The sequence below is a fragment of the Pleurodeles waltl genome, chromosome 4_2 (assembly GCF_031143425.1).
Source record: "Pleurodeles waltl isolate 20211129_DDA chromosome 4_2, aPleWal1.hap1.20221129, whole genome shotgun sequence".
NCBI classification, from domain to species: domain Eukaryota; kingdom Metazoa; phylum Chordata; class Amphibia; order Caudata; family Salamandridae; genus Pleurodeles; species Pleurodeles waltl.
The window spans coordinates 668,609,592-668,624,635 of NC_090443.1; the positions used below are offsets into that span (position 1 = coordinate 668,609,592).

At 46.3% G+C, this 15,044-nt stretch overlaps 1 protein-coding gene across 2 annotated transcripts in view; it reads right to left on the reverse strand.

Annotated features, from left to right (window-relative positions):
* MIGA1 (mitoguardin 1) overlaps positions 1 to 15,044 on the reverse strand; it is a 457,181-nt gene that overhangs the window by 369,011 nt on the left and 73,126 nt on the right. For both annotated transcript variants that reach the window (XM_069232246.1, XM_069232247.1), the window contains exon 4: positions 1,018 to 1,151. In XM_069232246.1, the coding sequence (XP_069088347.1) occupies positions 1,018 to 1,151 (134 nt within the window). The remainder of the gene's footprint in view (positions 1 to 1,017; positions 1,152 to 15,044) is intronic.

Genomic DNA, 15,044 nt, shown 5'->3' on the forward strand with positions numbered 1-15,044 from the left:
GGTAGAATGTTTCTCATAGGGTGTATTATACCAGCGTAATATTAGCAATAATTGGAAGGACAAACTTGATGAGTGTCTCAGAGGTTTTACTTCGACTGGAACTTTCATACACACCATCTGCGAGGGAGATTCTGGGATAAACACACAGGACGCATCTTTAAGATAATTAGGACGCAATTGACTCCCACAAAAAAAAGTAATGTGTTCTGGGAATACTGGTCGATGAAGCGTGTACTATATACCAAAAATTATTTTGTAAGGCGAGTCTTGCAGCGGCGTGTAGAAATACAAGTCAACAATGGGGAGAACCAACTGCCCTCACTTCACCATTAAAAAAAAAATGGATGAGGATCTGGATTGGTGTATGGGTGCATAAAAACCAAAACATGAGTCGAATGTGTACTAAAAAATTTGGAAATAATGGAGTCCCTGAGGAGCCACTGAGGATATGTGTAACGTGGTGTGGACTGACTGCCCAATGCAGACCTTTATTGTTGTGAACTTGGTTGTGAAAAGCAGAGCACTGTGTAGTAAATACATGATACACAAGATGAATGATTCCTGAAGTGCACATAGTGCTCCTATGAGGGAATACTCTAAAATTCCATGGGGGTGTAGGTTTCTGACGCAATGTTATTGTTCACTCGACACGTACCAAAATAAAATTATAAAAAAATATTTTAAAAAAGAGATGTATTTTAAGGATAGCAACAACATGTACATTTGCATACACTCATTTTAAATGGAGCTAGTTTATATAGAAGTTTCAATATCTTCCCCATTGGCGCTACGTGACCTACACTGCTCACCCCTGATTTAGAGTTTCTTTCAAATGCATGAGTAACAGATCGTTTAAGTATTATAAGCTAGCACACTATCCAATATGATTACTTAATGTACGAGTGAAATCCAAGGCATATGATCCTTCAATACACAAAATTATTTCTTAGACAAGTGTGGTGACAAAGTTTGTGAACTACTAGAACATCCTAAGATAGACAGCATCTTCATACTTACTGAAGCCAAACTCTGCATGGATCCGGAGTGTTTACTGAGTAATCCGCCATTTGCGTGTAAAGACTGGGATCCCCTCTCTTTGGCTGAACTCAAAGAAAGAGTCAAATTTTGTCTGCTACTGGAACAACTAGAACCTACAGTAAACAAAAAGAAATTTCTGAATATGGATGTTAGTGCATCAAATTCAGTTGGGGACAGACTGTTTTCTACATGCAGGGTGTGGTTTGTGATGTGTGTATGTTTTTGCAGCAGGAAAGATACAAAGCTATCTGTGGAAATAAAAAGCTCTGCTGATGCTGTCAGTGGCTTATGCAAGTATTGCAGAGGCTGCTACAATAGTAATTCTTCCTTTTAACTTTGTTAACATGCAAGATCAACAGTACACCAAAACTAATACACTGATACACAAGATTCTAAAGGTTACTGCCCTACCAGGACACAAGCATTTGTACGCAAGAACACATTGATCCTAAGCAATCAAAATTCAAATAGACTTTATTTTTAAATTCTTTATTAGTTTATACAGTAGTAACTTAGCAAGCACAAACCGCACGTTATGTAAAAGGGTCTACAATAGTATTCACGTGACATTTGTGGGGGTGAAGCAAAAGATAAACAGTTGACACAATTAGCAATGCTTAAGTTATTAGGACGACTCCGGAAGGACAATATTGCCTATTTCTTTGGAAGTGTGTATTCAGGAGCTTGCAACCATAATAATCTACAATGAATTGAACCGAACAGTGATGTAGTCACTCGTACTCGGCCGGGTGTCAGGTGGAGGAATAAAAGGGGGGGGCAGAGAAGGAGATAGAATCGCCGGTTCTTAGCCGTTGAGGGCCAAGTGTCAATATGGAGTTAAATGTGGGCAGCAGACAGGGTGTTGCAGATAGCAATATAGAGCATCATCATTAAGAGAGGGGAGTGAGCGTGTGTCTTGTGTCCCCAGGAGTGAGGGCAGCGCAACGTGCATTCAGGGTGGTCTGTCGCCAGATTTAGCTTCTACCTTCACCAAATTCGTTTGCCAATCAGGAGGCCTGACTGGGCCGAACACCCACATTGCCATCTATCAAATCCTTGTCAGAATGATACATTCGTATGGCTAAGTATTTAAAGGAGTGACAAAACTAGGGGAGGGGGGTATGCGCGACCCCTCTCTGCTGTTCTTCTGACAAGTCCATAAGGGGAATAGATGGGATTTGTCCCAATTCATCCTCAATGCGGACGCTTCTCCAAACTGTCGTGGGAGTTCTATAAGACAGGGGAGTATCATAGCATCTTCCCTGGGGTATATCAAAGCATCATCGGCATACAACCATATCATGTGCCAGCTGTCTCCGACTTGGATTCCACAGTCCATGGCTCGCAGCCAGAGTGCGCATGCAAGGGGTTCCATAGCAAACGTGACAATTATTGGGTATAAGGGACAGAGCTGGTGGGTGTCGCATTCAAAATTAAATGGGTCAGATATGGTGCAGCCAGTTTTCACCCAGGCAAGTGGCATATTGTATACTAAAGCAATCCATTTAAGGAATTGGAGACCTACCCCAAATCTTGCAAGGACTTCTTTTAGATACTTCGACTCCAGGGTGTCCAACGCCTTCTCTATGTTCAGTGATGCAACCCAGAGGGCTACGCCAGATGACCGTGCCCAATCCATAAGCATGACCAGGCGACAGGTTCAGAAACGTATTCCTGCCAGATATAAATCCGTTCTGATGTGGGTGTACTACATGTTGTGCTATGGGGATCAGCCAGTTGGCCAGCACCTTAACGAGGATCCTGTAGTCTAAGTTTAGTAAGGAGAGGGGCCGATAAGACCCCATTAATAGGGTGTACCTATCGGGCTTAGGCAACACAACCAAGTACTGCCTCCCGAAGTGAGGCTGGGAGTATTCCTATGGAATAGGCAGACTTAAATACTTTCAACAATTGGAGGGTGAGTTGGGATTTAAACGCAGAGTTAAATTCAGATTGACAGCAGTCTGCCGCAAGAGTCTTGCCATGCGCCATTTGTTTGATTGCGACTGAAATTTCAGTTTCTGATAGGGGTGCGGCAAGATCCACCCACTGGGATGCCTGTAGTTCTGATAAGGAACGAACCAATGAAGTGTGCATCTACCGGCCTCAGGCCTGTATACCGCTTGGCATAATAAGAAAGAAAAGCGTAGTTAATGGCCTCTTGAGTATTGAGCATTAGGCCCGTCTTGCCACAAATAGCAGTTATTGGAACCCGGGGAGAGTGGAAGAATCAGACCAAAAGCCTACTTTTCATGTCGCCCTCCGAGTGTCTTGTCATTAGGTAGCCACTGTGGTCCAATTTGCCCATCTGCTCTAGTGTCATCTTGTGAGCAAGGCACCATCCGTTCATATCTCCAGATGTTCATTTCCAAAGAGTGGAGCTCCCTATGTAACACTAATTTAGCGCTGTATACCATCTTGATTGAGTGTCCAAAAAGCACCACTGCAGGAAGCTGGCGTGGTGTGTGGTGGGTACCTATGGTACTTACACCTTCTACCAGGTCCAGGGTTCCCCTATCAGTGAAATGTAGGCGGTGTCTAGAAGCCAGGCTCTCTAGAGGTAGCTGTGGATGAGCAGCCAAGGATTATCTAAGAGACATGCAAAGCTCATGCAATACCACTGTAGTCACACATCACAAACACACATGAAAGAAAAAGAAAACACTGTGTTACAAAAATAAAGGTACTTTATTTACCAAAAAGTACTAGAGAGGCAACTCTCCAATAGAAGGTACGTAACACACTAGATATGTACACTGGTAATCAGAAATAAGCATAAAAAGCAATAGAAAACAGTGCAAATAGCAATAGTGACCCTATGGTGAGCACAAACCATATACTAAAAAAATGGAATGCAGACGCAGGACCCCCACCTAGGTAGGTGGATTGTGTAGAGGGGAGTTAGGGGTACTAGAAAACCTCAAAAGGTAAGTCCCAGAGTGCCCCCCAGCCACCAGGAAGACTCAACTCACAGAGGCAGTCCTAGGGGGACCCTCAGCAAGGCAGAAAGTCCACAGAAGAAAAGATAGCCCCCAGAGGAGACCCACTGGAAGAGGAACCAGAAGTTGCAGAGAAGTCCACGCAGCACAACTGGATAAGGGTCCCACACTGCAGGAGAAGCACACAGAGGGCTGTACCTCACAGGAAGGGGTGCTGGGAGCTGGGCTACTTAGAGCCTGAAGATCCTTTGGAGGAGATGCCAACAAGTCTTGGTAGCTACAAAAAAAACACAGTGCACGGGGGTACTGTCCTGCATGAGAAGGCAAGGGCTTACCTCCACGAAAGGTGGACAGCTGGCAGAGATGAGCAAGAGGACTACTATGGACCATTACCCCCCACCCCGTGATGCAGGATCCACGCAGTTCAGGATGAGAAGTGATCCAAGCAGCCGTTTGTCGTTGCAGTCGGTGCCTGCGGATGCAGGACAGTGACTCATTCACTCTAAGGGAGATTCCTTCTTTCTTCTCATGCAGACTGAAGACTTTCCGCCCTCAAAGGACGCACAGCCGGGGAAATGTTTCAGAAGCTGGAAGGAGCCATGACAACAATGTTGCATGGAGAGCCTTCATTGTGGATGCAGATTGTCAGTTCCTGGAAGGCCCAGTTGCAGTTTCAGTGGCTAGAAGTCAAAGTAGAGTTTGTAGAGGAGTCCTTCTGGAATCTTGCAAGCCTAATTGGAGGATCCACCCAAGAGATAGACCCTAAATAGCCTTGAAAGGGGGACTGGTCGTCTAGCCAGGTGACCACCTATCGGGGGATTGTGGGGGCTCTGATGTCACCTGCCTGACCAGGCCACTCAGATGCTCCCAGAGGTCCCTGCCAAACTTGGAATCAAGATGGCAGAACCCAAGGACCCTCTGGAGAAGTTCTGGGCACCACTCCTGGGGTGGTGATGGACAGGGGAGTGGTCACTCCCCTTTCCATTGTCCAGTTTCATGGCAGAGCAGGGACTGGAGGTCTCTGAACTTGTGTAGACTGGTTTATGCATGGAGGGCACCAAATGTGCCCTTCAAAGCATACAAGTGGGTTGGGAAGGCTACCCCTCCCAAGCCATGTAACACCTATTTCCAAACCGAGAGGGTGTTACCCCCCTCTCCCAAAGGAAATCCTTTGTTCTGCCTTCCTGGGCTTGAGCTGTTCAAGCAGCAGGAGGGCAGAAACCATTCTGAGGGGTGGCAGCAGCTTGGACTGCCTGGAAATCCCTAGAAGGCTGGTAGGAGCAATGCTGGGGGTCCTCTAAAGAGCCCCCAGAGGGCAAGGAATCATACTTCCAATACTGGTAACAGTATTGGGGTATGATTCTGACATGTTTGATATCAAACATGCCTAGGTTCGGAGTTACCATAATGTAGCTGTACATAGGTAGTGACCTATGTCCAGTACACACATAAAATGGCATGCAAGCACTAACGAAGTTCAGGAAAATGGAACTGGAGTTCGTGGGGGCACCTCTGCTAGTGCAGGGGTGTCTGCACACACAGGCACTTGCACCCTGCCCTCTGGCCTAGAAGGGCCTGCCATAGGTGACCTGGTGCAGTGATTTGTAGTGAAAAGGGAGCATTCACCCTTTCACGCAAGCTGCAATGGCAGGCCTGCAGGTACACTTTGTATGGGCTCTCAGTGGGTGGCATAATACATGCTGCAGCCCATGTAGATCCTCTGGTAACCCAAAGCCCTGGGAACCTAGGTACCATATACTAGGGACTTACATTGGGGCACCAGTATGACAAATGTAGGGTGTAAGTGGTTCAAGTATCCATGTTTGAAGGGATAGAGCATAATCACTGGGGATCCTGGTTAGCAGGAATCCAGTGAACACAGTCAAACACACTGACAACAGGCAGAAAATGGGGGTAACCATGCCAAGAAAGAGGATACTTTCCTACAACCACTTTTAATGCATCCCATTCTATGTTGGAGTCACAGGCTGTGCCTTTGTTATCTTTGAAGTATGAGGTAATATAGTCTGATAGGATTTCGCAAAACATCCTTTCTTCCTGGGGGAATGGGCCCACATATTCCACTGTATCACTTTGCAGCAACACTGGGACTGTCTGATCCTTGGCGACGTGCCCACCCCACAGATAGGAAATACACCTACTTTTCTGGGGCCCATAAAGTCTTTTCGAGGCTGGATTACATTTTTGCCTCCGGGGGAGGGGAGGTTGTCTGCCAAGCGGACTATTTGGCCCGGGGTTTGCTGGACCATTACCCCTGATGGTACGGATTGGGAGGCCAGATGGAAGACCCCAAAGATGGAAGCTCGGGGCTTGGGACTTGCAGGACCATGAGGTGGAGCATGGGATTCGTGTAGACACTGAACTATACTTCTGGGAAAATCTGGGGACGGTTGAGTCCTCAGTGGTACTCTGGGAGGCATACAAGACAGTGATATGGGACAGTGCGCAGAACTTAGTGGCATGGAAGAGAAAAAAAGACGTCTGAAACACTGGAAAAATATGAGCAGCAACTCCTAGAGACGTAGGGGGGCCTGGCACAGGTTCTGGCTCCACCTTCTCTTGGTCACTTGGAGTTAGTTAGAGCAGAATATAGAGAAGTGGTGGAGTCGGAAAGTAGAGCTCAATTGCACACTGCCCAACACAGGCTCTATGAAATGGGAGATAAGGCAGGGAAACTCCTGGCCTGGCTGGGTAGGAAAGAAATGGAAGAGCAGTAGGTAGATGAGGAGGAGACCCAGGAGGGGGTTCAGGGTTTCCTTGAATACAGAAATTGCAGGAGCCTTCGCAGACTATTATCAGACCTTGTACCAGGCCCGCCAGTTACAAGAGTTACACCACATAAGGGAATACTTACAAGGCATAGTGGTCCCCATCTTAGATGCCGAGCCCTGGGAGACCTTGGAAGGGGATATTACCTTAGAAGAGGTTAAAACGGCCATGACAGGGATGTACTCGGGAAAAGCACCAGGCCCTAATGGGTTCCCAGCTGAGCATTTCAAAAGGCTGGGTGATCTGTTATCCCCCCCCATGTCCTGGCTATGTTCCTGGAGGCAAGAAGCCAGGGTACACTTCCCCTGCACCTAAGAAACAGTGGTCATTAACGAGGAGGGCCAACCTAGAACGTCCAGTGCATACTATAAGACGATTTCCCTCCTTGATGTAGAGGTGAAAGTGCTTGCCACAGTACTAGCGACGCGCCTTCAGGGATGTATTACCCCTTTAGTTCACAGGGACCAATCTGGCTTCATGCCAGGACGGTCCACGAGATATAATCTGAGACGCACACATAACTGGATACACACCATCCTACGCTGCTCGGACCCACACATATTTTTGGCTCTAGATACTGAGAAAGCATTTGACGCTGTGCATTGACCCTTCCTAGAATGTACTTTGGAAATATTTGGGGTGGGCCCCAGATACTGGGAATGGGTGCGTCTGCTCTACTGTAATCTGGTGGCAGCGGTCAGGGTTAATGGGACCCTCTCGTCTGAGTTTTCAAAAGCAGGAGGCACCAGACAGGGATGTCCCTTGTCCCCCTTGCTGTTTGCCCTCACTATAGAATCCCCAGCGTGTAAGATCTGTACCCACCCTGAGCTATATGGGTTATGGCTGACAGGGGAGGGAAGGGAGGAAGAACGCATCTCCTTATATGCAGATGATAAACTTCTCTATGTGGCGAAACCCCTAGATTCTTTGCGGAGACTCTTCCAGATTTTTTGCAGAATACGGGAGTTATTCTGAGTACCAGATTAACTGGGATATAGCGGTGTTATATCCCCACAGGAGGACACGATTCTCCACTCCCTTCCAGGTCAACTAAAATACTCAAGTGCAGGATTCAAGAACATTGGCATATTTATGACACATATGTTGGATCTCTGTCATGCCCGTAATTTGGGCTGAATGAAAAGTGCCATGCTGATATGGAGCGTTTGGGGGGGGGGGTCTCCCACTTAACCTGATGGGTAGGGGGGGCCATGATTAAAATGAGTTATTATATGTCTTACAAAACACATATTACCGGATCCCACTGGGGTTTTTCCCTGTACTTGAGCAGGATGTACAGGCCTTCTTATGGAAGAAGAGGCACCTGCGCATTGCGCTCAAAATCCTGCAAAGTAATCAGTATAGCGGGGGCCTGTCCCTGCCGGACGTGGAAGCATATTATTGGGCAGCGCATCTGATCAACGTTAACAACTGGATGTTTGCCCCCAGTGATCACCCTACTTTCAGGTTGGAGAGAATACAGTGGGAGGGAAGATCATGTCTTCATTACTTATATGGAGGTGAGGGAGTGAGGCGACTACTGCCCGCTACACAGGTGGCTCTTGGAGCCTGGTCTAGGGCTACCAGGGTGCTGGGATGGATGCGCAGACCCACCAGGATGACCCCCCCCTGTTGGAGAGTGGCTGGCTGTTGGAAATTGGCAAATTCACCGGATTCGAGGAGTGGGATTATAATGGAATCTCCAATCTAGGAGCTCTGTTGGAAGGGGGGGATCCTATGCCCTTTGAATCACTGCGGGCCGCATATGGGCTCAAGAAGATGCAGTTCTACTATGCTTGACTGAGGCATGCTTGGAGGGCAGAAGGTCTCCCTGGGATGGAAATACCGGAATATGCGCAGCTGGAAGGTAGACTGTTGACAGAGCAGTTAACTGTTAAAGCGGTCTCTATGGTGTACAGGACCATTAACAATAATATGCCGGACACCCTTAGTAGATTACGCAGACAGTGGGAGGCTGACTTAGGGGAAATGGAAGAGATAGACTGGGAAGCAGCATTGATGTTTCCCCGGGAAGTTGCCATCAGGTCCAGGTTGCGACTAATTCAGTTTAAGATCCTTCATAGGGTTTATTATGATAAGCAGTGTCTATACTATGGTACAGGCGCAACACCCAAACTGTATACGTTGTCAGGGGCAGATTGGCACCTTTTTTCATACCATATGGGGTTGCCCTGTATTGCAGGAATACTGGGGGTAGATCGTGGGGGAACTGCAGGGGGTGGTCTCGGAGCGGATTCCGTTTGACCCCAAATTTATCCTCCTTGGAATCCCCAATGATGTGGATGTGCCAGGGCTAAACTCACATTCTGCAATCTCGGGTTGGTGGTAGCTAAGAGGGATGTTGCCCGTTTGTGGGGAGCAGAGCTTGGACACGCAGAGGAGAGGGATGGACGGCTTCATGATGGCAGAAAGGGTAACATACACAAATAGACTGTCCGAGAGAGTTTGGAATGGTATGGGGCACTTGGATGATGTACCATTCACTATCTCTGTGGGGAGGTAAAGACTGCGCTTCCACTGGAGTTCGCAGAGGACTGTAAATTATGGAACGATGGAGGGAGGTGGGATTGGGACTCAGATGCTGGAGAATTGAGACCGCATCAAGAACTGTTTAAGGATATGTCAGAGTGTCTGTGGAGGGTTTGGGGGAGGGAGGGTTTCACTGTTGTTTCTTTTCTCTGCCTTTGGTGCCAAAGTACAGTGCTGGGCTGTATGTATTTTTTTTTTATTTGGTGTGCACCAGTTGAAAAAATTCAATAAAAAGAGTAAAAAATAAAAATAAAAAATAAAAAGAAGATGGCTGCAGAATCACCTGAAACAGGTGAAATTATATTTTTGTCACCGCAGACATGAACTCAGGCTACTGCTTTTAAAGGCATAATAAATCAGGTTATGTCACACTAATGGGCCTTTTGGTATCACTACTGTTAATGTTCTATATTAATATTCATCCTTCTGGCATGCTGAACATCCACGTTTCCACTCTAGCTGGGTGTTTTTTCTCTTTTGTAACAATCAGATGTCAATAATACAATAATCTTGGCTCATACTCAGATTGGTTTATTAAAACGCTTAAGAGCTACAGAGAACTACTGTGTCCCTCAAGTACCCAAATGAACATATAAAAGATGTAAGTGTTGGCATTTTGAAGCACATCTTGTAAGCTTGTACAGACACTTTGTGATCCTTGATGTTCCAGGACCAGGATCAGAGATGTTACTCATTGCAACTTTAGCTGGGCTGCTGTAGCTCCAACAGTATACTGTGACACTATGCCACATGGGCTTCTCCATCTTGGTATTGTAGTTCTGATGCTGTTCCAGTTAACCACTTGGGCATCCCATTATCTGGGCCTCTGCTTTCTCTACAGCAGTAAAGATTTAGATGGTGTTGGTTTGTCTTTTTTGATACACAGCTCAGCCAAGCATTACAACCCTCTTATGGGACATGTCTGCCAGTTTGTTTTCTTTTATATTTGATGAATAATGCGTCTGCCTACCACCAGTGATTGTTACAGTTATTGTGCATATGTAGTGCAATGCATCAAGTCAGAAAAAAAGTTACGCAGGTGTTAGAAATTAGCTCTCTAGTTGCCAAAGGTTTGCACTATGTCAAGTAGGGACCACAATCCTAGACAGGGCTAGTAAGATACATGCTAAACCTTTACCGGTGCTCACCCTCTGGTAGCTTGGCATAGAACAGTCAGGCTAAATTAATTAGGCAATGTGAAAAGTATTTGTGCACCAATACAATAATACAGTGAAAACACCACAAAAGGACTCCACACCAATTTACAAAAAGAGCTCATTTTTATTGGAGTCAAACAAGACCAATTTGACAAAAATCCAACATAAACAAGTAACGAATTTTCAAAGATTAAATCAAAATGCAGTGCTTAAAAGACAATAGCTCAAACTGGAACTATCTGGTCATGCTGGACAGGGGTAAATTGAAAAGTCCAGTCCAACCGTGATGGAGTGCGGGCCGGGTACAGGAATCGCACAGACCCACTGACAGCATCTTTGTTGCGGTGATGCTCGGTGATGATGCGTTGATCCAGGAGGGCATGCGTTGTGCTTGCAGGCAACGCATCCATTCCTGATCGGGAAACATCGTTGATGCGTCCACGTCCAGAAGTGATGAGTACTGGTTCCAATGCATCGGTGCTGTGTCAGCCAAGTTGGGGATGCGCTGTAAGTCGGGGTAGTTCATCGTACAGTCAGTGAGCGTGTCCGCGGCTTCAGTGCAGGCAGTGGCAAAGCAGTGTTTCTGCAACAGGATGCGTTGGTTCCAAGTGGCGCGCCGGTGTCATTCAGTAAGTTCTTGTGTTGCAGCCGCATAGCCCCACACTCACTCCCCAAGGGCCCAGGACCGGACTGGACACCAGGTGGCAGAGCAAAACTCACAGCAGAGAAGCCCAAGTGCTGGTAGCAAGATGCTGGTGAAGTCTTTGATATCTCTGTAACTTCAGAAAGAGAAAGCAAGCTCAGTCAGGCTCTTGGAGAAACTTTAGATTGCAGGATGTAGATAGTTAGATCCAATCCTCTCACTCCCAGGCAAGAAGTAGCAGGCAGCAGGCCAACACAGCAGATCAAACAGCAAAGTAGGAGTCCTTCCTTACAGCACAGTGGTCCTTCTTCCTGGTAGGTCCTTCAGTCCTGAAGTGATCTCACTATATGGCGTCAGAGGCATAGTACTTATACCCAAAAAGACCTTTGATGTAGGGGTAACTTCAAAAGAATTCTCTGAAGAACACAAGGATCCTTTACAGCCCAGCCCTGGCTCCAGACTACCAGTTGGGGGTAATCAGCCCTTTGTGTGAAGGCAGCACACAGCCTATTCAGATTTAGGTGTGAACTACTTCTCCTCGCCGAGGACGACTATCAGTATGCAGAGGAATGGAGATGTATCGCCTGTCACACCCAGCCCTTCTCATTTGTGGTTGTCTAACGGAAATGCACCAATGTAGCTGTCACCTAAACCCAGACGTGTATTCAGAGGTAAGCCGAGGGACAGAATGGTTAAAGTAAGAAAATGCCAACTTTCTAAAAGTGACATTTTCAGACTTTCATTTTAAAAACCAACTTTACCAAAATACATATTTTTAAATTGTGATTCCAGACACCAAACTAAATTTTTCTCTATTTTACCAATTGGAAATTACACTTAAAAGATGTTTCAAGGTAGCCCCAATGTTAGCCTAAGGGAGAAATAAGCCGTGCAATAGCGAAAAACGAATTAAAAATGTTCACTACCTGGATATGTTAAACTCAAAAGTACATGTCCAATATTTTAAACACACTGCACCCTACCCTTGGGGCTAACTAGGGCCTACCTTAGGGGTTACTTACATGTAATAAAAAGGAGGGTTTGGGCCTGGCAAATGGGTATACTTTTCAGGTCGAAGTGGCAGTTAAAACCGCACACACATGCTCTAAAATGGCAGGCCTGAGACATGTGTGCAATGCTCCTGTAGTGGGTGGCACAACCAGTGCTGCAGGCCCACTAGTAGTATTTGACTTACAGGCCAGGGGCACACATAGTTCACTCTACTAGAACTCACCAGCAAATCAAATATGGTAATCATTGAGACGTCAATGTTACCATGTTTTACAGACAGAGTACATGCACTTTAGCACTGGATAGCAGTGGTAAAGTGCCCAGAGTCCTAAAATCAACAAAAACAGGGTCAGCAAAAGAGGAGGAGGAAGGCAAAAAGTCTGGGGATCACTCTGCAGTAAGGGCCAATTTCAACAGCAGGTTTGGATGGTAGAGTTAACTGGATGTCTTCCTTTATATGCATGTCAAGTGGAAACCTTTAACCATGCTAATATCAGTTATGGTATTAATAGTGCACCCTCTCTCGCTGTGTGTTATATTCTGACTTGTAGGCTAGTTAATAATTCCTTGATTTTAAAATCAAATATTTTAGGGTGTTTTGTAATTTGACATCCACTGTTCTATGTAGCATGAGGCACCTCAAAAAGTTTTCCAGAACAATTGGGGGCTACTCATTCTATGGAATACATGGAAGCAAGAGTTCCTTACTTATTTGGTAGCAATAGATGCTGACATAATCCGTCTTATACACATGAGATGCATAATGCTAATTTTTTTTTTTTCCAGAAGGCCAAGAAATATTTAGAATTTGGCTGAGGGCTCTCTTTGCAGCGTCTGTTTTATTTAATTAGGTTGAGAGTTTGATGACATGTTTTTGAATTACATTTCAATTTTGATCAAAGACACAGTTTACTACATGCTTTCTGTAATGTGCTTCAGGTTTGCTAAAATGGTTTGGTTCTCAGGTATGTTCTTTTCCAGTCCCACGTGACATGCTTCTGATGCCATCTGAAAGGGAAGGGTAGTACCAAAGGATTCCCAGGTAGAGCCAATCAAGAACACTTTTTCGCCATCAATGAAGGAAGGTTCCCATACTACAGCAAATTAACTTTCCAAAGATGATGGGCTGCTTCAGCCATCTGTTAAACTTTCATTTGGAGAGCAACAAAATGCTTTTATACTCATTAGAGACTTCATAATTTCTGCTCCTATCCTTAAATACTTTTACTTTAATAATTTTTTACATTATCACAGTTGATTAGCAGCGGCAGCCGGTAATTTTAGGAGGGAGGGGAGTGGTTGACACACATGCACACTCATTCATTCACACCTGCGCGCACCCATCCATTCACAACACACATTATCAAATATTCAAACATACATGCACGCACCAAACATTCATTTAAAAAAAAAAAATACACACACACAAGCTCTTATATTCAGCTCTGCCTCGGAGGTCCTGGGAGGGCTGGGACTGCTGCCTTCCCTCACTGGTCAGCCAATGAGGGAAGGTAGCAGTCCCCAGAGTGGGATGGGGTCAGTGAGACTACCAACCCCATCTCACTCTGCGACGAGGTGTAACTGATGGACATTCCATCTTGGGCGCTTCAGGGCTTAAAATTGAAGCACCACATCTGAAGCAATCAGTGACGTTCCCCCTTGTCATGAGTGGGAGGGCCTCAAAGCACCTATGCTAGGCTGAAGAGGTCACACCCACAGGGCTGTGACTTCTTCGTCCAAGCAAGATCAGCTCAGGCAGCCATGATGGACACTCTTTTTGAGAGGCAAAAGGTGGGAGGGCGTCACTTGAAATGAGCATTTGGCCAAAAAATGGAGCACAGATAGTACCTGCACAGTTGTAGGAATGGCATGGTGATTCCTATTGGCCGCCTTCAGAACAGGATCCATTACTGCACAGAGGTCAAAGATTGTAGCTTGATTCAGTCGGTAAGTTATAATGATGTGACGTTCCTCCATGGTGGCCAGATCTACTAGGGGTCTGTAAACAGATGGGGCTCTCCCTCGCCACGTGGGTCTGTATCTATGGGTGATGAAGGAACACATTTTGAGTTTGGACATACACTTGCATCACATGGTGACACAATTCATTTTCACAATGCAACACACGTAACACACACAAACACAAAGAATGAGGTAGTCCATCAGGCTAATGTTTGGTGAGGTGTCACAGTCATAATGGCATCACAGTGTAGACACTTCCAACCATGATTACATGTGGGGGACCAGTACTCATGTCAGTACTCGACGAAGGGGAGAGGGAATGGGGCCATGAATGAGGCCTCCGGCCAGGCTATGGAGACGTGGTGGATGCAAAATGGCAGCCCCCTGCCAACCAGGTATTGTAGTGTGGAAGTGACTTCATTCTGCTGGCATTAGTCGTCACAGCGGTACGCGGTGTTCACCACGGTGCACCTTATCATTGGATTGCATGGTTGTTGATGGGGGAACTGAGGCAATCATGATCGCTGCCGGCGGTGACGGTGCACACTGCCGAGGTATCTACTGACATTTTGACAGGCCCTTGACACTTGACTCCTGCAGTACGAGAAGTGAAGACCTCCACTGCATGTGCTGCTGTGTCCTGACTCTGGTCCCTTAGATGGCGCATGTTACAGGGGAAAGGGCCCCGGCCTTTACCGCAGTGGAGTTGAGAAGCTGGTGGACGGGGTCCTATCCCTGTATGGCAAGTTGTATGGGCGACCAGAGGAGCAGGTGAGTTGCTATTTGTCCTCCTTAGATGTGTTTGAATGTGTTGGATGCCTGTATGTGTTTTTGTTCGCTGTGCGACTGCTCACCTGTGGTGTGTCTGGCAGTTTCGGCTTGAAAATTGTCCATATGCATGTCTCCATGGGCCATGTCAGTTTGAACGGGCATGGCATTTGTGAATGGGGTACC